The sequence below is a fragment of the Anomaloglossus baeobatrachus genome, chromosome 8, assembly GCF_048569485.1.
Source record: "Anomaloglossus baeobatrachus isolate aAnoBae1 chromosome 8, aAnoBae1.hap1, whole genome shotgun sequence".
Taxonomy (NCBI): Eukaryota; Metazoa; Chordata; class Amphibia; order Anura; family Aromobatidae; genus Anomaloglossus; species Anomaloglossus baeobatrachus.
In genome coordinates, this window is record NC_134360.1 from 205438494 (window position 1) to 205461585 (window position 23092).

General features: G+C 51.2%; 1 protein-coding gene across 1 annotated transcript in view; it reads right to left on the reverse strand.

Annotated features, from left to right (window-relative positions):
* CC2D1B (coiled-coil and C2 domain containing 1B) overlaps positions 1-23092 on the reverse strand; it is a 127456-nt gene that overhangs the window by 26516 nt on the left and 77848 nt on the right. The window contains exons 14-17 of the mRNA XM_075320088.1: positions 11686-11833; positions 11419-11591; positions 11005-11133; positions 8644-8702 (exon numbers count right to left, since the gene is read on the reverse strand). Coding sequence (XP_075176203.1) covers positions 8644-8702; positions 11005-11133; positions 11419-11591; positions 11686-11833 — 509 coding nt within the window. The remainder of the gene's footprint in view (positions 1-8643; positions 8703-11004; positions 11134-11418; positions 11592-11685; positions 11834-23092) is intronic.

Genomic DNA, 23092 nt, shown 5'->3' on the forward strand with positions numbered 1-23092 from the left:
GCACCTGGGCCAGTCGGGCGATACGCCGCTGGAACAACACTGACAGAGCCGAGACCTGACCCTTGAGGGAATTGAGGGATAGTCCTAGCTGCAGACCGGACTGTAGAAAAGACAGAATGGTCGGCAAGGAAAAAGGCCAAGGAGCATGGCCGGAAGAGCGACACCAGGACAGGAAAATTCTCCACGTCCTGTGGTAAATCTTGGCCGAGGAAGACTTCCGAGCCGGAGTCATAGTGGAGATGACTTCAGAAGAAATGCCGGAAGCCGTTAGGATCCAGGACTCAAGAGCCACGCCGTCAATCTGAGAGCCGCAGAATTCTGGCGGAAAAACGGACCTTGTGAGAGAAGGTCTGGGCGGTCCGGGAGATGCCATGGCATTTCTATGGACAGACGAAGCAGGTCTGGGTACCAAGCTCGCCTGGGCCAGTCTGGAGCAATGATTATGACCCGACGGCCCTCCATCCTGATCTTGCGCAGGACTCTGGGCAAGAGAGCTAGAGGGGGAAACACGTAGGCCAGACGGAACTTGGACCAATCCTGAACCAGCGCGTCCGCTGCCAAGGCTTGAGGATCGTGGGAGCGAGCCACGTAAACCGGGACCTTGTTGTTGTGCCGGGATGCCATTAGGTCCACTTCCGGAGTGCCCCACTTGCGGCAGATTGACCGGAACACTGCTGGATGCAGGGCCCACTCGCCGCTGTCCACGGTTTGATGGCTGAGATAATCTGCCTCCCAGTTTTCTACGCCTGGGATGTGGACTGCGGATATGGTGGACTTGGAGTCCTCCGTCCACTGGAGGATACGTTGAACCTCCAACATTGCCAGCCGGCTGCGAGTCCCGCCCTGGTGATTGATGTAGGCAACTGCTGTCGCGTTGTCTGACTGAACTCGAATGTGCTTGCCCGCCAGCAGGTGGTGAAAGGCTACGAGGGCTAGGAGCACAGCTCTGATTTCCAGCACGTTGATCGAGAGGGCTGATTCGGACGGAGTCCAAGTGCCCTGTGCCCGGTGGTGGAGAAACACTGCTCCCCAGCCGGATAGACTGGCATCCGTGGTGAGAATCACCCAGGACGGGATCAGAAAAGAGCGTCCCTGGGACAGAGAGAGGGGCCGAAGCCACCACTGAAGGGAGCTCCTGGTCTGTGGCGACAGATTTACCAGCCTGTGCAAGGAAGAGGTCTGCTTGTCCCAACAGCGGAGAATGTCCAGCTGCAGAGGACGCAGATGGAACTGGGCAAAGGGAACCGCTTCCATTGATGCCACCATCTGACCCAGCACCTGCATGAGGTGCCTGATGGAATGACGGCGGGGCCTCAACAGAGAGCGCACCGCCAGATGAAGGGACTGCTGTTTGACTAAGGGTAACTTCACAAGTGCCGGCAGAGTCTCGAATTGCATCCCTAGGTACGTAAGTCTCTGTGTCGGGGTCAGAGTGGACTTGGGCAGATTGACAAGCCACCCGAATTGAACAAGCGTGGCGAGAGTGAGCGAGACACTCCGCTGACAGTCTGCACTGGACGAAGCCTTGACTAGAAGGTCGTCCAGGTAAGGAATCACTGCTAACCCCTGGAGGTGCAGAACCGCAACAACTGCTGCCATGACCTTGGTGAATACTCGAGGGGCCGTGGCTAACCCGAAGGGGAGAGCCACGAATTGGAAATGTTCCTCTCCGATTGCAAAACGTAGCCAACGCTGGTGTGAAACTGCAATTGGCACATGCAAATAGGCATCTCTGATGTCGATGGATGCTAGAAAATCTCCTTGGGTCATTGAGGCAATGACTGATCGCAGAGATTCCATGCGAAAGTACCGCACCTGGACATGCTTGTTGAGAAGCTTGACATTCAGGATGGGCCGGAAGGAACCGTCCTTCTTGGGGACTAGGAAGAGGTTTGAGTAGAACCCTCTGAACCGTTCCCGGGTGGGAACCGGTACGATTACTCCGTTGGCCTGCAAGGATGCCACGGCCTGAGAGAAGGCGGCGGCCTTGGAGCAGGGGGGAGTGGACAGAAAAAATCTGTTTGGCGGGCTGGAGGAAAATTCTATCCTGTAGCCGTGGGAGATGATATCCCGCACCCACTGATCTGAGACGTGTTGAAACCACACGTCGCCAAAGTGGGAGAGCCTGCCACCGACTAAGGACGTTGCTGGCGCGGCCAAATAGTCAAGAGGAGGCTACCTTAGTGGCAGCGGCTCCTCCGTTCTTCTGAGGACGCGGCTTCGTGCGCCAGCTGGGTTTTCGATCCTTGGCTGAGTTAGTGGACGAGGCTGAGGGCTCAGAGGATGACCAGTTAGAGGAACGAAACCTCGACTGGTTCCTGCCCTGGACAGGTTTCCTGGTTTTAGTTTGTGGCAAGGAAGTACTCTTCCCGCCAGTAGCTTCCTTAATAATTTCATCCAGTTGTTCACCGAACAGCCGGGACCCAGCAAAAGGGAGCCCAGCAAGGTACTTCTTGGAAGAAGCATCTGCTTTCCACTCTCGAAGCCACAAGATCCTGCGGATCGCGAGGGAATTAGCGGAAGCCACCGCCGTGCGGTGAGAAGCCTCCAGAACGGCAGACATGGCATAGGATGAAAAGGCCGAAGCCTGGGAAGTTAAGGCAACCATTTCGGGCAAAGAGTCTCTGGTGAGGGAATGCATCTCCGCCAGAGAAGCAGAGACTGCCTTAAGAGCCCACACTGCTGCAAAAGACGGGGGGAACGAGGCCCCTGCCGCTTCATATACAGATTTGGCCAGTAGGTCAACCTGGCGGTCAGTGGAATCCTTAAGTGAGGTGCCATCCGCCACAGATACAACTGTCCGGGCTGAGATTCTAGACACCGGAGGATCTACCTTAGGTGAATGAGCCCACTCCTTGACCACCTCAGGTGGAAAGGGAAAACGGTCATCAGAACTACGCTTTGGAAAGAGTTTGTCAGGACAGGCCCTGGGTTTGGTCACAGTGGCCTGAAAACTGGAGTGGTTAAAAAACATACTCCTTGCCCTCTTAGGTGAGGTAAACTGGTGTTTTTCTACCAGAGAGGCTTGTTCCTCTGACACTGGTGGATTGAGGTTCAGTACGGAATTAATGGACGCAATCAAATCACTAACATCCGCATCACCTTCGGTTAGATCAATGGGGTACATAGAGGTAGCGTCCGTGCCCACAGTAAAGGCGGCATCCTCGCCCTGCGATTCAGCTCGTGAATCAGAGCCGTGGGACGAGGAAGGAGAAGAGTCCCTGCGTCTCCGTTTAGGAGGACGGGGTCTGGGAACAGATGGAAAATCCTCTGTGAGCTCTGCAGAGCGAGTCGGAGCAGCAGAGGCGCCCTGAGAAGGGGGCTGATGCATGGTCAGCAGAGTCCGGGACAGCTGTCCCATGGAGTCGGCAAAGGACTGGGAGATAGCATTAGAAAACGATGCTACCCAAGCCGGGGGTTCAGCCATCGGGGCCGGAGCAGCCGGAGGGACCACTGGGGAGACTCTAGGCTGAGGCACCACCATGTTAGAGCAGGCATCACAATGAGGATATGTGCTCGGTTCAGGCAGTATGAGCTTACAAGCAGTGCATATAGCGTATAGCTTTGCAGCCTTGCTCCTAGTGACAGACATGCTGCTGAGGTGGAGGCTCTGCAGTAAAGAACACACTCCTTCAGAATGACCCCCAGAGAGTGTATAAGAAAGTCCACAACCAGAGGTTGTGGCTTACCAGGCCGTTTTGTGTGCCCTCCGGATTCCACAGCTTGGACCCCCAGCAGGTTGCAGAGCTGCAGCAGCCAGCGCCGATCAGTGTGAGAACGCTGATAAAATGGCGCTGGAGTGAGGAGGGGGGGCGGGGTTCAGTCCAAGAGCGGGAACCGGAGGGCCAAGGAGAAATACAGGGGAGGGAAACATCTCCTCAGAGAGGAGTGTCCTCCCCTGTGCTGAACGGCCGGTGGGCGGCGCCGCACTGTTCCCCTGCATGACTGACATGCAGGGGCAGTGAAACCGAAAGTAGGCCGCAGCCGGGGCCTAAATTTTCACATGCGGCCGACAAGCAGGCACCCTCGGCGCGGTTCTCAGGAAAAAAACAGAGAACCAGCCGGAAACCACAGCAAGTTAAAAAACACACTCTCCCCACAATAAGCGTACAAGGGACCCTTCAATAACGTCTCAATACTTAGCTTATGAGACGCAGGGCCAGGTCCCTGAGGGATGAGCACTCCGTCCAGCAGGATCCTGAAAGGGCTGCGGATGGAGACTGGTCTCCTGCAAAGCAGTGAGAACCGTGATGGCTCCCACTTCAAGCCAGAGCCCGAGGGGATGGTGAAGGAGCGCGGCATGAAGGGCTCCAGCCCTGAAATCAACCTTAACAGCACCGCCGACACAGTGGGGTGAGAAGGGACATGCCGGGAGTCCAGCTTGGACCCGCTTTTCTTCCAATTCTTTAAAATCAAAAATGAAAAATCAAAAATCAGATGAGAATGCATGTGTGTGTGACCTCCTGAAACACAAAGCATTAAACTGGCTGGATATGGTCATCCAGGGGGTGTATATGCTCGGAGGGAGGAGCTACACTTTTTAGTGTAATACTTTGTGTGTCCTCCGGAGGCAGAAGCTATACACCCATGGTCTGGGTCTCCCATAAGGAACGATGAAGAAAAGGTAGAGACCTGACCTATGGAGAGCTGTGGAACAGGCTGGACTCAAGGTTTGACGTCCACAAATGTCAGGAGAGATGGGCATAAACAAGGATAGATACAAAAAGGAGGAGGGTTTCTCTGCTTTGATAATGATCAAAGAGCTGTTTGGAGAAACCATAAGTTCTTGGAAAAAGCAACAGGGAAACAGATATGGAAATTTCCATGAGGTGTCTGCAAGAAAGTAGACCACCTCCACAGAGCGGTAGACTATCTCTGTAGACCTGAATCCTTTGAATCCTTAGATATTTCAAGAACAGAGAATGATGGAAGGAAGAAGAGAATGGGTAGCGCGAGACACAGAGACAGTTGCTTAGTGTCACAGAACCTGGACACAAACTGAGAGATCCCATAGTGCACTCTGGAAGCTTTCAGAGTGACGTCAAGGGTGCTTCACCGTAATTAATATGGAAGAGAAATGACTGAAGAGGCAACCACGTCTCCTGTCGAAGATTCTTCGCAAGTTAAGAAGTCGGCAGTCCGGATCTTGCTTCGGGAATATGAATTGCTGAAAACACCGCCACATCTTGTTCAGATCATGAACAGAAGCCTGACCAAACCAGATAGGGTTCCATCTTGGCGAATAATGAGTGTCGTGGCAATGTCGAACAGATGCAGAGGGTGGCTTGACCGAAAGATCCTACCAAAGGAGGATAGGCAATAAACGGCTCCGAGTCCCAGATGAAGAAGTGATAGAAGCCTTACCAATCCATCAGCTGTCCTGAATAGTTGAAACTGGAATAAAGTTCTCCAACTGAGGAAACTGGAGGTTATCATCACAATCTTGAAACAATTAAGAAGGTGATCTGCGAGGGAATTAAAGACGACCACTGCCCCCAGGCCAAGATTAGGTAACCGGGAAGGGATCTGTTACACCAAGGAAATTGCTAAGGAGAAGTGAAATTGCTCAAAAACCAAGAAAAAAAGTAGAGAACTTTCCTACAAAGAGAGGACACTTGCACGTGTGGATCGACACAGTGTGTTCTAGATAACTATACACCGGGTTGGAATAGGAGGCTAATTTGACCTGTTCAGATTGATCCCGAACGAGAAGTGTGCTCTAGAGACTTGAAGATTCTTGACACGTGTTGATGAAAAGAGCCTTGAAACCTGTGTGACCTGGGTAAGGAAGACAGAGATGCTCCTTTTACATGGGCTATTCCGATGACTTGAATATCGTAAAGATACTGGGAAGGTGTATAAGTCGAAGGGTAACATTGTGACCTAACAGGGAGGCTCCTGGACTTGAAGTGGTCTAAAAAAAGCAGATGCGCCGAGGCATGTTCAAATCTGTGAAAAGGAAGCAGGCGCAGGTTACTTGGAGATTACACCTAATAGAAGAAGTTCCATCTTGGAAGGCGTAGATGGACACACCAGCCTGTAAGCCCGAGAACCAGAATGGGACAGGGAGTACTGTCCTACCATTGGACCAGAGTGAATGTAAAAGAAAAAACCCCGAGAGGCTCTTATAGAAAGGTTTCTTCTAGCATATTGGAGAAAACTGCCAAATAGATGACAGCGATGAGGACCCGAGTCCATTTCAGTCCCAGATATGCGATGGTCTTGAGAATGAAAAAGGCAACGGATCCTCTGAATGCAGAACCAGTTATCTTGACATGATTCACAGCCTGGCAGATTCGCAATAATGAGGGAACTGTCAGCAGCTATAAGGAGAGAATAACAGAGCTACTCCGCCACCTCCTCCACGAGGTTTGACAGCTCATAGTATGGGACCCAAAAGGATGCCTGGCGCGGAAAACTGGACAGGCAGATACAGCTTTGTTGACAAGACCAGCAGAGAAAGCTGGGCAGGAGTGTTGACTCTCAGAACCTAGAAATGCTGAAAAAGAATACAAATTCTTGCAGGAGATGAGGGTTCGCTTTAATGATGTTCAGGAACTGGTTCTTATAACCAAAAACTGCCCTGAGGTGTCCAACTACCCGTTGAAGGGAAGGAAGACTGGCATAGGAAAATGAACAGGGACAGTAGCCAACGCAACCCGCAGTCAATACTAGGACTGACTCGGCTAAGCCTGCTCCCGCGGTTCACTAAAAATTCTGCATGTTGCTGTGTGCTGTCCAGCTGAGGGGTCACTAAACATGAGGGCCCTGAAGTGGTCAGTGGAGACAAGGCCAGAATACGACCAGAGATGGGGAAAAAGGTGAAAAAAGAGAAGAGAATCCACTTCCACGAATTTCAGGAACCGTGACCTGTGGGGAAGAGGCTCTTGTACCTTGTCTGTGGATGATCCAATTTCTGTACCAAAGAAGAGCAAGTGCGGACAAACAGACATGGAAACTGAGGTAGTGAAATCGCTCGAGGTCACTTGGACCGCACTGCAATCAGTCATGTGGTCCTGGTGTATAGTGGATCCGACTCACTGGATAGTGTGCAGAGCACTTGGACCACTGCTGCGGACAGTCATGTGGCTTATGATTGATAGTGGATCTGACTCATTGCGGATAGTGGACAGCGGACAAGGCGGTTCTCAGTAGGTAAACGGTACATAGCTGCGGTCAAGGTCTGGATACCATTAGAGAAAGGGCATCGACAAGAAAACTGCCCTGGACTAACTAGTGTGCTTCATCCTCCCAGGGAGGGAAACAGGAGTACGCTCATATTGAGGGCAGTGGGAGCTTCAGGGGGGATTGCACCGTGGGTAGACTGTGAGAATAGAAAGAAGAAAAAGGGCCCAGAGAAAAAGGAGTTGCTGGCGAGAGGCAAGCTGCCCTCTGGAGACGGTGCTTACCCATCTCTGCAGCCTGTGTGCTGAGGGTCTGCTGGGACAGATCTTCTGGGGACCATGTAAGAGGGTTGCAGGGTTAAAAGAGGTGCAGGCATGTAGAAAAAATGGAACTGGAAGAAAAAAAATAATATGAGGGGCCATCGAAACTGTGAGCAACGTTCCCGCGAGGCTGAATAAAACAAGCCGTCTGATAGCGGCTGAGAGCGGGGGGTGGAGGTGCAAGAGAGCCCGCGTGTGAGTTTGACTGGGCTGCCAGGGGAGTGATTCAGGTGCATGAGTGGGCCCAGCGTTGGCCAGGAATAAATTTTGAAGAGTGGCTGCTGGGGAGAACCAAGGGGGAAGGGGAAATGGCAGCAAGGGCCAGAAAAAAACTAAATAAAAGCCTTAGGTGGGAGAAGCATGGAAACAAGGGATACACAGCTGTGACTTCTCGCTCTTCTCTTTTTGAAAAGAAAAAAAAAAAACAAAAACACCAAGAGCCCCCTTATACTGCCCAGCACCTGGGTAGAGGGGGATGTTCCTGTCCTGAAAGCCCCAGAATCTTTCTTCGCAACTTGAAGATGGAAGACTGTCATCAGGCGTCCCGGATGCGGTCTGTCTGTCAGCTGGAAGGTACCCGTTCCGTCTTCCCTCCCTGCACGACAGGCTCTGTGGGGCGAGCGGGCAGGGGTATGGTGGCAAGGACTGCCAACCAGGGAGCCCCGAAACACTGTTGATGTGTTAGGGGAGTTAGGGTTGAGCCTCAGACCAGAGAGTTAACAGTTGTGAACCAGCCCCACACTCTGCCCTCGGTCTCTAGGAGGGGTGACAAAGTGACACAACTTCGCTCTGTTCCCCAATCACAAGGTGGATCTGAATAAAAAAAAGGAAAGGGAAATTATTAACAAAGAACAACAAATCTAGGAAAGAAACGGGTCTGAGTGCGGCCCTGAGTCTGCCTCCTACTGACACTAAGCTACAACTGATCGGCTTGGCTCCGGTCGGTGGGTGTATACTACCAAGGAAGATAACGTTTTGCCTAATGTCAGCTGCATACACCCATGCTCTCCTGTGTCTCCCAATGAGGTGATACAGAAATCAGGTTTATTTTTCCTTTTAAATCCAGAACAGCGACACTTTTTATGGGGTGCATTTGGTATAACAGCTCAGTCCGATATAAGTACATCATAGAGAATGGGTGTGGCACTACAGCATATTTATACTAATAAGGAATATGAAGAAGATGTAGGAAGCCTACCTTGTAGTCTCTGCAACATTACCCATGTGTGTGAACTGCTTAGAATATCTCATGCATTTCTAAAGGAAAAAAAATGATGAAATTTACTGTTAATTGGATTTCAAAACATCTAACTGGTGTCCAAATGATACGTTTTAGGCCAACTAAAGAAGCCATTTCACAGTTACATACTCATACCATATGCTGCATTAGGCCATACTGACATCACAGGGAAGGGTCACCCAAATCAATGACCCCTCTATAATCCAAAGTGGAGAACTACTTTAAAGGGAACCTGTTACCTACCCCCCTGCGGAGTAGTCTGATACGTTCTAGTCCGATGGGCATTGCTGCTCCCTTGCTATCGCCGTCCTTTTTCATGCTTTGTGTGGATGACGCGTCCTATGATATACCCGCAGTGTCCTCCGTTGCACTCAGGTGCCCTTTTGATCTTCCCTGATGAGGGTAGAGCAAAGTACTGTAATGCACAGGCGCAGGGAAAGGTCAAAGGACACCTGCTCCTGCGTATTTCAGTACCTTGCACTGCAGAACAAAGTGCGCTTGCGCAGAAGCACAACGGAGGGCGCTGTGTGGACGACGTAGGACGCGTCATACACCCGAAGCAAGAAGGAGGATGGTGATCGCAAGGATAGAAGAGGCGCTGGACCTGAGAGCAGCGATGCCCATCGGACCGGAACATATCAGATCACCCCACAGGTGAGTAGGTGACCGATTCCCTTTAAACTGTGGCTACCTCTTCCACCCCTCGGGGTCCATGCCTGCTATTTTCACAGCTTCTTTATTGCAGTCATAGTGCTCTTAACACTCCTGGTCAGGTCATAAAGAAACTGTGAAAATATAGACTGCGATCAACTGCAGAAGAAGCCATGACAGTGCATAATGTGCACGGTCATGTGTCAGGCAGGGAGCAGAGCAGTGATCAGCATGTCAGTGCAGAATAAGCCATGGCAGAGCACTATGCACCGACGTGTGCTCTGCACCCTGCCTGACACATGACAGTATGCATTGTTATGGATTGTTCTGCAGTTTCTTTATGACATGTCCAGGAGTGTGGAAGGAGCTATGACTGTAATAAAGAAGCGTTCATTAGAGAACTTTTTTTTTTAATCTCACCAGAGTACCCTTTCAAATGCTGCGGTCAATTATTGACAGTGGCATTTAAGGGGGTAGACAGCAGTGATCAGAGCTGGCTCCAATCACTACTGGTCAAATATAACAGAGCAGGCACCTGCCCAGAGTGGAACAGGCACAGCTCCTGAGCACGCGCCATACAACCGCAGCTACTGTATGATGTAATGGAACATCATATTGCAAGAAATTAGTTTTCAGGAATGTTGTTACCCCAGGAGCAGTTTGTAGTTAAAAATAAAAGAAGATTCCTCCTCTCCCTGGGTCCAGCTCAGAGTCTCTGCTGCGGCTCCTAGTATCTACAGCTTTCTGAAGCCACTCAATGAGCCCAGTGACTGTCAGTGTAGATGGCACAATCCGCTAATGGATTGAGAGGCTGCAGCATTGTCACACAGAAGAAGCAGAGATCTAGATCTGGACAAGGGAAGGGTGAGTACAACACAATTTGTTTTGTTTACTAGGGGCACAGATTTTCTAAAAATGGAAAACTGCTTTAACCTTTTTTTTTTTTTTTTTTTAAAAAAAATGGGTCCTGTTTTACAAAACTACATCCACAAAAGAAATGTTGAGGATAAGAGTTGAGTAACTAAAAATACTTAATTCAGCCATTTCATAGACTCAGGTATATAGTTTAGTAGATGTAAACTAACACACATATTTATGAATGCTTTTGTTTCTTACTAACACATATATATGTATATTGCATATTTAGTGTATTTTCCTTAATACAATATACCAGCACATGTAATTTGAAGATGGCTGCTGCATCCTGGACAACTCCCAAAGAAGTTAAAGAACAAAGGAATTCCTAAAGTTTTGACAGACCAATCCAGCAGAGACTATGCTAATTCCTATACGTCCTGAGTCCAGCCTGCGATACTTGATTGGACTGTATTTTGTCTATACCCCTTACTTCTCGTGAACTGTATAAAGTTTCAAACAATAAAGAGAGACAGTTGGCCAGCGTCTGTCATGGAGATGGTTATAACTGACTTGTTGTCCGTTATTTTAGTCTCATGTGCACACATGACAATATAATTTGAAACAGCAGTCAGATCCCGAGAGACCGCTTGAGTCTCATAATCATCATTTTAACCTCAACAGAAACATTTCCAATCATGACATTATGTTCGCAAATGTGGTCTATGCAATTCTCCAATATGACACAGAGTAGAGAATTTCACTTCGTAGTGAGAGAACTGGTGATATATTTTAGGGGTTGGCATGACGTACCTCATGTTGTTCTTGAAGTATTTTTGTTAATTGGGCATAAACCTCATCCGAGTTCTGAGCTTGCCGGCCGTCCTCGTGTTCAACCACGACAAAGTCAATGTCTTCATCCACAGGCGGAGGAGGAGGAACCTGGGAGAAGGTGAATTCAGACCAATGAATGCATGATTTATACATGGAGGATAATCTCCATCTGTAAACACATTGCATCACTTTTACCAGGTCATAAGAAATGATATCCAGGCGGCTCTCAAAATTGCAGGTGCTTGGTCAAGGGATGGCACACCCAAATAATATGACCAGGTCATGATATATGATAGGGTTTTTGCAAATACCATCCACATATAGCGATAAAAAATTATGCAATGTGGTATTTCTAAAGCTGAACATTGGCTTTGAGCCCTTGTATGCTCCCACCTTGGTAATGTCCACCGGGTTTCCGCTCTTGAGTTTGTCGATGGAGGCTTGGAGAACATGGGCCACTCTCATGTGCTGTTTGGCCAGTTCCAGGTCGTTGTTCTGCTTGGCTTGTAGAGCGGCTTTTCTGTATTGTCTTCTTCGGTTCTCCAAGAACTCCATCTGCTCTTGCGCTGAAACACAGGAATGAGATCAGTGTTGGTGGTGGCACCGATGTAGTGTGAAGGTCCATGAAATGGAGTATACTGTGAACTTTGCTAATAATACCTGCATGAGGAAGTCTTTCAGGAGATTCTGCTGTACCCGCACCTTTGGTTTTGAGCATCTCATCTTGTTGTGGTGAAGCTGGCGATATTTGCGGCCTTACCATTAGGGTGGGTTTTTGAGGGACAGGTTTCTTTGCCGGCTGTTCATCCTGAGAAATAAAATATAATTAACAATAGTATTGTAATTGATTTAGACATCTGATCATTACTGCTGACACTTATCATCCTATATATGTGACAGCAGATACTTTTTATCAAAGATTTTGCTTTGTATGGATGCTTTTCCAACGGAAACTTCTTAGACAATTCTATGTCCACAGCTCACATTCAGAGCATTAGTTCTATCAGTCTAATGGATGGATGACAGTAGAGCCATCACTCAGATAAGAGCGGTGTTTTTTTATGCAGAGTCCAGGACTCTTCATGGTCAAGGAACGTCCACTGGACACTTTGCTTGGCGGGAAGAATAAGAATAAAACGTTTTCTAGGTTATCAAGCATAGATATATTTCATGTGCTTTGAAATTCACCAGTCTACCATTTTTTACCCTTTTATGGGGTCAATATTGCTTTCAAATTCCCTTTAAAAAAAAAAAAAAAATCATGTCTTAAAATATATACTGAAAAAATTAACCTCTTCATAACACATGACATACTGGGTACGTCATGGTTCGTGTCAGGTTTATCACCGCCGGCTGCCGTGGTGACTCTGCGACAAATCCCTACACGTGTTTGCTGATGTGAACAGCTGAAATGTGTGCCCCCCAGGCGCGAGTGGATCTGCGATCCACCAGTGTCTGTTAACGTCTTAGCTCTCGCTGACAGCGTGATGTAAAAGCCCGGCATGGCAAGCGCGCACTCACCCGCCACCATCGGAAGTCACGTGGCGTGATCACGTGAAGCCGATGGTTGCCATGGTAGCACAGGGTCATGTGATGACTCCTGTGCTATCATGAGTAACTTCCTCTTACTGCCGGCAGAGCGCTGTGTGTGAGAGGACAGCAGCATTTCAACAGATCAGAGCTGTGCAGTGGAGATCTACAGAAATGCACGAGCAATCAGACGCTGATCCATATAGTCCCCTAGGGGGACTCATAAAATTAAAAGAAAAAAAAAAAAAAAAAGTTTTAAAAAGTTGAAAAAAAAACAAAAAACAAAAACCTAGAAGTTCAAATCCCCCCCATTCACACCATTAAAAATGAAAAGGTTAAAAAAATAAAAATTATACACGGATTTGGTATCACCGGGTTCAGAAATGCCCGATCTATAAAAATATAAAATCAATTAATCTGATCGGTAAACGGCGTAGCGGCAAAAAAATTCCAAACTCCAAAAAAGAGAATTTTGTTACTTACCGTAAATTCTTTTTCTTATAGTTCCGACATGGGAGACCCAGACCATGGGTGTATAGCTTCTGCCTCCGGAGGACACACAAAGTACTACACTAAAAGTGTAGCTCCTCCCTCCGAGCATATACACCCCCTGGATGACAATTCTAACTAGTTTAGTGCAAAAGCTGAAGGAGGACATCCACCCATAAGTAGAGATAGAGTAAAACCCGGAATAACCGGAACCTCTGTCTACAACAACAGCCGGTGAAAAACACACGGAACAAGAACTGCCAACAGGCAACAGGGAGGGTGCTGGGTCTCCCATGTCGGAACTATAAGAAAAAGAATTTACGGTAAGTAACAAAATTCTCTTTTTCTTTATCGTTCCTTATGGGAGACCCAGACCATGGGACGTCTCAAAGCAGTCCATGGGTGGGAAATAAACAGAACTGCGAAGTAGGCAAAACCTAACTTCACAAATGGGCGACAGCCGCCTGAAGGATGCGTCTGCCCAAGCTCGCATCTGCCGAAGCATGAGCATGCACTTGGTAGTGCTTCGAAAAGGTGTGCAGACTAGACCAAGTGGCAGCCTGACAAACCTGCTGAGCCGTAGCCTGGTGCCTGAAAGCCCAGGAGGCACCGACAGCTCTGGTCGAGTGCGCCTTAATCCCTGGCGGTGGGGGCACCTGAGAACATTGGTAGGCATCGGATATGGCCGACCTAATCCAACGAGCTAGGGTCAGTTTAAAAGCCGAGAGACCCTTGCGCTTGTCCTGGTTAAGGTGGAAAGGAGACACCACCTTAGGGAGAAAGTCCGGAGTCGGACGGAGAACCACCTTGTCTTGGTGAAAAACCAAAAAGGGTGACTCCGAAGAGAGCGCAGCCAAATCAGAGACTCTCCTGAGAGAAGTTATGGCCACCAGAAAGACCACTTTCTGTGAAAGTCGGAACAAAGGAACCTCCCTAAGAGGCTCAAAGGGGGTTTCTGCAAGGCCTTGAGGACCAGATTAAGGTCCCAGGGATCCAAAGGCCGCCGGTAAGGCGGAATGATGTGAGATGCGCCCTGCATGAAGGTGCGCACCTGGGCCAGTCGGGCAATACGCCGCTGGAACAACACTGACAGAGCCGAGACCTGTCCCTTGAGGGAATTGAGGGATAGTCCTAGCTGTAGGCCGGACTGTAGAAAGGACAGGATGGTCGGCAAAGAAAACGGCCAAGGAGCATGGCCGGAAGAGCGACACCAGGACAGGAAAATCCTCCAAGTCCTGTGGTAAATCCTGGCCGAGGAAGACTTCCGAGCCTGAGTCATAGTGGAAATGACCTCGGAAGGAATGCCTGAAGCCGTCAGGATCCAGGACTCAAGAGCCACGCCGTCAATCTGAGAGCCGCAGAATTCTGGCGGAAAAACGGACCTTGAGAGAGAAGGTCTGGGCAGTCCGGGAGATGCCACGGCATTTCTACGGACAGACGGAGCAGGTCTGGGTACCAAGCTCGCCTGGGCCAGTCTGGAGCAATGATTATAACCCGACGGCCCTCCATCCTGATCTTGCGCAGGACTCTGGGCAAGAGAGCTAGAGGGGGAAACACGTAGGCCAGACGGAACTGGGACCAATCTTGAACCAGCGCGTCCGCTGCCAAGGCCTGAGGATCGTGGGAGCGAGCCACGTAAACCGGGACCTTGTTGTTGTGCCGGGATGCCATTAGATCCACTTCCGGAGTGCCCCACTTGCGGCAGATTGACCGGAACACTACCGGATGCAGGGCCCACTCGCCGCTGTCCACGGGTTGACGGCTGAGATAATCTGCCTCCCAGTTTTCTACGCCTGGGATGTGGACTGCGGATATGGTGGACTTGGAGTCCTCCGTCCACTGAAGGATGCGTTGAACCTCCAACATCGCCAGGCGGCTGAGAGTCCCGCCCTGGTGATTGATGTAGGCAACTGCTATCGCGTTGTCCGACTGGACTTGAATGTGCTTGCCCGCCAACAGACGGTGAAAGGCTACGAGAGCTAGAAGTACAGCCCTGATTTCCAGCACATTGATCGAGAGGGCTGATTCGGACGGAGTCCAAGTGCCCTGTGCTCGGTGGTGGAGAAATACTGCTCCCCAGCCGGAGAGACTGGCGTCCGTGGTGAGGATCACCCAGGACGGAGTCAGGAAGGAGCGTCCCTGAGACAGAGAGGGGCTGAAGCCACCACTGGAGAGAGCTCCTGGCCTGTGGCGACAGAGCCACTAGCCTGTGCAAGGAAGAGGTCCGCTTGTCCCAAAAGCGGAGAATGTCCAGCTGCAGGGGACGCAGATGGAACTGGGCAAAGGGAACCGCTTCCATTGACGCCACCATCTGACCCAGCACCTGCATGAGGTGCCTGATGGAATGACGGCGGGGCTTCAACAGAGAACGCACCGCCAGATGAAGGGACTGCTGTTTGACTAAGGGCAGCTTCACAAGTGCCGGCAGAGTCTCGAATTGCATCCCTAGGTACGTACGTTTCTGGGTCGGGGTCAGAGTGGACTTGGGCAGATTGACAAGCCACCCGAAATGAACAAGCGTGGCGAGAGTGAGCGAGACACTCCGCTGACAGTCTGCACTGGATGAGGCCTTGACTAGAAGGTCGTCCAGGTAAGGGATTACTGCCAACCCCTGGAGATGCAGAACCGCAACCACTGCTGCCATGACCTTGGTGAAAACCCGAGGGGCCGTGGCTAACCCGAAGGGGAGAGCCACGAATTGGAAATGTTCCTCTCCGATTGCAAAACGTAGCCAACGCTGGTGTGAAACTGCAATTGGCACATGCAGATAGGCATCTCTGATGTCGAGGATGCTAGAAAATCTCCTTGGGTCATCGAGGCAATGACCGATCGCAGAGATTCCATGCGGAAGTGCCGCACCTGAACATGCTTGTTGAGAAGCTTGAGATCCAGGATGGGCCGGAAGGAACCGTCCTTCTTGGGGACTAGGAAGAGGTTTGAGTAGAAACCTCTGAACCGTTCCCAGGCGGGAACCGGAACAATTACTCCGTTGGCCTGCAAGGATGCCACGGCCTGTGAGAAGGCGGCGGCTTTGGAGCAGGGGGGAGTGGACAGAAAAAATCTGTTTGGGGGGCTGGAAGAAAATTCTATCCTGTAGCCGTGGGAGATGATATCCCGCACCCACTGATCGGAGACGTGTTGAAACCACACGTCGCCAAAGTGGGAGAGCCTGCCACCGACCAAGGACGTTGCTGGCGCAGCCAGATAGTCAAGAGGAGGCTGCCTTAGTGGCAGCGGCTCCTCCGTTCTTCTGAGGACGCGGCTTCGCGCGCCAGCTGGGTTTTCGATCCTTGGCTGAGTTGGTGGACGAAGCTGAGGGCTTAGAGGATGACCAGTTAGAGGAACGAAAGGAACAAAACCTCGACTGGTTCCTGCCCTGGACAGGTTTCCTGGTTTTAGTTTGTGGCAAGGAAGTACTCTTCCCGCCAGTAGCTTCTTTAATAATTTCATCCAGTTGTTCCCCGAACAGCCGGGACCCAGCAAAGGGGAGCCCAGCAAGATACTTCTTGGAAGAAGCGTCTGCTTTCCACTCTCGAAGCCACAAGATCCTGCGGATCGCGAGGGAATTAGCGGAAGCCACCGCCGTGCGGTGAGAAGCCTCCAGAATGGCAGACATGGCATAGGATGAAAAAGCCGAAGCCTGGGAAGTTAAGGCAACCATCTCGGGTATAGAGTCCCTGGCGAGGGAATGTATCTCCGCCAGAGAAGCAGAGACTGCCTTAAGAGCCCACACTGCTGCAAAGGACGGGGAGAACGAGGCTCCTGCCGCCTCATATACAGATTTGGCCAGAAGGTCAACCTGGCGGTCAGTGGGATCCTTAAGAGAGGTGCCATCGGCCACAGATACAACTGTCCGGGCTGAGATTCTAAACACCGGAGGATCTACCTTTGGTGATTGAGCCCATTCCTTGACCACCTCTGGTGGAAAAGGAAAACGGTCATCAGCACTACGCTTTGGGAAGCGTTTGTCAGGACAGGCCCTGGGCTTGGTCACAGTGGCCTGAAAACTGGAGTGGTTAAAAAACATACTCCTTGCTCTCTTAGGTGAGGTAAACTGGTGTTTTTCTACCAGAGAGGCTTGTTCCTCTGACACTGGTGGATTGAGGTTCAGTACGGAGTTAATGGATGTAATCAAGTCACTAACATCCGCATCACCCAGATAAATCAATGGGGTACATAGAGGTAGCGTCTGAGCCCACAGTAAAAAAGTATCCTCCTCGCCCTGCAATTCAGCTTGTGAATCAGAGTCGTGGGACGAGGAAGGAGAAGGGTCCCTGCGTCTCCGTTTAGGAGGACGGGGTCCTAAAACATGCTCTGTTAGCTCTGCAGAGCGAGTCGGAGCAGCAGAGACGCCCTGAGAAGGGGGCTGATGCATGGTCAGCAGAGTCCGGGACAGCTGTCCCAGGGAGTCGGCAAAGGACTGTGAGATAGCCTTAGAAAACGATGCTACCCAAGCCGGGGGTTCAGCCACCGGGGCCAGAGCAGCCGGAGGGACCCCTGAGGAGGCTCCAGGCTGAGGCACCACCATGTTAGAGCAGGCATCACAATGTGGATATGAGCTCGGTTCAGGCAGAATGAGCTTACATGCAGTGCATATTGCGTACAGCCTTGCAGCCTTGCTCCTAGTGAGAGACATGCTGCTGAGGTGGAGGCTCTGCAGTAAAGAATACACTCCCTTAGAATGACCCCCTGAGAGTGTATAATAAAGCCCACAACCAGAGGTTGTGGCTTACCAGACCGGTTTTTGTGTGCCCTCCGGATTCCCAGCTCGGACCCCCAGTGGATGCAGAAGTTGCAGCAGCCAGCGCCGATCAGTGAGTGAACGCTGATAAAATGGCGCTGGAGTGAGGAGGGGGGGCGGGGTTTAGCCCAAGAGCGGGAACCTGAGGGCCAAGGAGAGATACAGGGGAGGGAAACATCTCCTCAGAGAGGAGTGTCCTCCCCTCTGCTGAACGGCCGGTGGGCGGCGCCGCACTGTTCCCCTGCCTGACTGACATGCAGGGGAACTGAAAACGAAACTAGGCCGCATCTGAAGCCGGGCCCTAGATTTCTCCATGCGGCCGACGAGCAGGCACCTTCAGCGCGGTTCTCAGGAAAAAAACAGAGAAGCGGCCGGAAATTACAGCAAAGTGGCAAAACACACTCTCCCCACAATAAATGTACCTGGGACCCCTGAATAACGTCTCAATACTTAGCTTTTGAGACGCAGGGCCAGGTCCCTGGGGGGGCAAAACGCTCCATCCGGCAGGATCCTGACAGGGCTGCGGATGGAGACCGGTCTCCTGCAAAGCAGTGAGAACCGTGATGGCTCCCACTTCAAGCCAGAGCCTCAGGGGATGGTGAAGGAGCGCGGCATGTTAGGCTCCAGCCTTGTAAAGTCAACCTTAACAGCACCGCCGACACAGTGGGGTGAGAAGGGACATGCCGGAAGTCCAGGCTGGACCCGCTTTTCTTCCAAATCTTTGAAATCAAAAATCTTAAAAATCAAAAATCAGAGAATGCATGTGTGTGTGTGACCTCCTGAACACAAAGCATTGAACTGGTTAGAATTGTCATCCAGGGGGTGTATATGCTCGGAGGGAGGAGCTACACTTTTAGTGTAGTACTTTGTGTGTCCTCCGGAGGCAGAAGCTATACACCCATGGTCTGGGTCTCCCATAAGGAACGATAAAGAAGAAGGGAATTTTGTTTACTTACCGTAAATTCCTTTTCTTCTAGCTCCAATTGGGAGACCCAGACAATTGGGTGTATAGCTACTGCCTCCGGAGGCCGCACAAAGTACTACACTTAAAAGTGTAAGGCCCCTCCCCTTCTGGCTATACACCCCCCCGTGGGAGCACGGGTCCTCAGTTTTAGTGCAAAAGCAAGAAGGAGGAAAGCCAATAACTGTTTCAAAAACAAATTCAATCCGATAAACAATATCGGAGAACTTAACTTATCAACATGAACAACATGTGCACCCGAAAAACAAAACCCTAAGAAAAAATAGGGCGGGTGCTGGGTCTCCCAATTGGAGCTAGAAGAAAAGGAATTTACGGTAAGTAAACAAAATTCCCTTCTTCTTTTTCGCTCCTAATTGGGAGACCCAGACAATTGGGACGTCCAAAAGCAGTCCCTGGGTGGGTAAAAGAATACCTCGTGATCGGGCTGTCAGGCAGCCCTTTCTTACAGGTGGGCCACCGCCGCCTGAAGGACTTGTCTACCTAGGCTGGCACCCGCCGAAGCGTAGGTATGCACCTGATAATGCTTGGTAAAAGTGTGCAGACTCGACCAGGTAGCCGCCTGGCACACCTGCTGAGCCGTAGCCTGATGCCGTAATGCCCAGGACGCACCCACGGCTCTGGTAGAATGGGCCCTCCTTCGCACAAAGCAAAAAAACTGAGGACCCGTGCTCCCACGGGGGGGTGTATAGCCAGAAGGGGAGGGGCCTTACACTTTTAAGTGTAGTACTTTGTGCGGCCTCCGGAGGCAGTAGCTATACACCCAATTGTCTGGGTCTCCCAATTAGGAGCGAAAAAGAAATTAAGTTTTTTGGTCACTGCAAATTTTGTGAATAATGCAAAAACAGGCGATCAAAATGTATTTGCGTAAAAATTGTACGGTTAAAAATGTTAGCTCGAAACGCAAAAAAAAGAGAATTTTGTTTACTTACCGTAAATTCTTTTTCTTATAGTTCCGTATTGGGAGACCCAGACCATGGGTGTTTAGCTTCTGCCACCGGAGGACACACAAAGTACTACACTTAAAAAGTGTAGCTCCTCCCTCTGAGCTTATACACCCCCTGATGAGCAGACTCAGCCAGTTTAGTGCAAAAGCTGAAGGAGAATAGCCACCCACAAGTAAAAACAGAGCAAGAACCGGAACAACCGGAGACTCTGTCCACGACAACAGCTGGTGATAACACACGGAACAAGGAAATTGCCAACAGGCAACAGGGAGGGTGCTGGGTCTCCGAATACGGAACTATAAGAAAAAGAATTTACGGTAAGTAAACAAAATTCTCTTTTTCTTTATCGTTCCTTTGGGAGACCCAGACCATGGGACGTCTCAAAGCTGTCCCTGGGTGGGAAATAAACAGAAAACTAAGAAGTAGGCAGAACCTAACTTCACAAATGGGCGACAGCCGCCTGAAGGATGCGTCTGCCCAAGCTCGCATCTGCCGAAGCATGAGCATGCACTTGGTAGTGCTTTGAAAAGGTATGCAGGCTAGTCCAAGTGGCAGCCTGACAGACTTGTTGAGCCGTAGCCTGGTGACTGAAAGCCCAAGAGGCACCGACAGCTCTGGTCGAGTGTGCCTTGATCCCCGGCGGGGGAGGCACCTGAGTACACTGGTAGGCGTCCGAAATGGTCGACCTAATCCAACGGGCTAAGGTCGGTTTAGAAGCAGAGAGGCCCTTGCGCCGACCTGTGGTTAGCACAAAAAGAGAAGTGCACCGCCTAAGAGCAGCGGTGCGAGACAGATCGATCCGGAGAGCACGCACTAGATCCAGAGTATGCAGCGCTTTTTCAAAGCGATGAACAGGGGCCGGACAGAAGGAAGGTAAAGTAATGTCCTGGTTAAGGTGAAAGGGAGAGACCACCTTAGGAAGAAAGTCCGGAGTCGGAGGGAGAACCACCTTGTCTTGATGGAAAACCAAAAAAGGTGACTCCGAAGAGAGCGCAGCCAAATCGGAGACTCTCCTGAGGGAAGTTATGGCCACCAGAAAGGCCACTTTCTGTGAAAGATGAAACAAAGAAACCTCCCTAAGAGGCTCAAAGGGGGGTTTCTGCAAAACCGTGAGAACCAAATTAAGGTCCCAGGGATCCAAGGGCCGCCGGTAAGGCGGAATGATGTGAGACGCGCCCTGCATGAAGGTGCGGACCTGAGCCAGCCGGGCGAGACGCTGCTGGAACAGCACTGACAGAGCTGAGACTTGTCCCTTGAGAGAGTTGAGGGACAGTCCTAGCTGCAGACCGGACTGTAGAAAGGACAGAAGGGTCGGCAAGGAGAATGGCCAAGGAGGATGGCCGGAAGAGCGACACCAGGACAGGAAAATTTTCCAAGTCCTGTGATAGATCTTGGCGGAGGAAGACTTACGGGCCCGAGTCATAGTGGATATGACTTCAGGAGGAATACCAGAAGCCGTCAAGATCCAGGACTCAAGAGCCACGCCGTCAATTTGAGAGCTGTAGAATTCAGGCGGAAAAACGGACCTTGTGAGAGAAGGTCTGGACGGTCCGGGAGATGCCACGGCACCTCTATGGACAGATGGAGCAGGTCTGGGTACCAAGCTCGCCTGGGCCAGTCCGGAGCAATGAGGATGACTCGATGGCCCTCCATTCTGATCTTGCGCAGGACTCTGGGCAAGAGAGCTAGAGGGGGAAACACGTAGGACAGACGAAACTGGGACCAGTCTTGAACCAGAGCGTCCGCATCGAAGGCCTGAGGATCGTGGGAGCGAGCCACGTAAACCGGAACCTTGTTGTTGAGACGGGATGCCATTAGGTCCACGTCCGGAGTGCCCCACTTGCGGCAGATTGACAAACACTGCCGGGTGCAGGGACCACTCTCCACTGTCCACGGTTTGACGGCTGAGATAATCTGCCTCCCAGTTTTCCACGCCTGGGATGTGGACTGCGGATATGGTGGACTTGGAGTCCTCCGCCCATTGAAGGGTGCGTTGTACCTCCAACATTGCCAGGCGGCTGCGTGTCCCGCCTTGGTGATTGATGTAGGCAACCGCTGTCGCGTTGTCTGACTGGACTCGGATGTGCCTGCCCGCCAACAGGTGGTGAAAAGCTAGAAGAGCCAGAAGCACGGCTCTGGTTTCCAGCACATTGATCGAAAGGGCTGACTCGGACGGAGTCCAAGTGCCCTGCGCTCGGTGGTGGAGACATACCGCTCCCCAGCCGGATAGACTGGCATCCGTGGTGAGGATCACCCAGGACTGGGCCAGGAAGGAGCGCCCCTGGGACAGAGAGAGGGGCCGAAGCCACCACTGAAGAGAGCTCCTGGTCTATGGCGACAGAGCCACTAACCTGTGCAAGGAAGGAAGGCCGCTTGTCCCGACAGCGGAGAATGTCCAGCTGCAGGGGACGCAGATGGAACTGGGCAAAGGGAACAGCCTCCATTGACGCTGCCATTTGACCCAGCACCTGCATCAGGCGCCTGAGGGAATAACGGCGGGGCCTCAGCAGAGAGCGCACCGCCAGTTGGAGGGACTGCTGTTTGACTAAGGGCAACTTCACAAGTGCCGGCAAAGTCTCGAACTGCATCCCTAGGTACGTGAGACTCTGGGTCGGAGTCAGAGTGGATTTGGGCAGATTGACAAGCCACCCGAATTGGGCTAGAGTGGCGAGAGTGAGCGAGACACTCCGCTGACAGTCCGCGCTGGATGAAGTCTTGACTAGAAGGTCGTCCAGGTAAGGAATCACTGCCAACCCCTGTAGGTGCAGGACCGCAATCACTGCTGCCATGACCTTGGTGAATACCCGAGGGGCCGTGGCCAACCCGAAGGGGAGAGTCACGAATTGGAAATGATCTTCTCCGATTGCAAAACGTAGCCAACGCTGGTGTGAAACTGCAATTGGCACATGCAGATAGGCATCTCTGATGTCAATGGATGCCAGGAAATCCCCTTGGGTCATTGAAGCAATGACTGATCGCAGAGACTCCATGCGAAAGTGCCGCACCTGAACATGCTTGTTGAGAAGCTTGAGATCCAGGATGGGCCGGAAGGAACCGTCCTTTTTGGGGACTAGGAAGAGATTTGAGTAGAAACCTCTGAACCGTTCCCGGGCGGGAACCGGTACAATTACTCCGTTGGCCTGCAAGGATGCCACGGCCTGCGAGAAGGCGGCGGCCTTGGAGCAGGGGGGAGTTGAGAGAAAAAATCTGTTTGGCAGGCTGGAAGAGAATTCTATCCTGTAGCCGCGGGAGATGATATCCCTCACCCACTGATCGGAGACGTGTTGAAACCACGCGTCGCCAAAGTGGGAGAGCCTGCCACCGACTAAGGACGTTGCTGGCACGGACAGATAGTCACGAGGAGGCTGCCTTAGCGGCAGC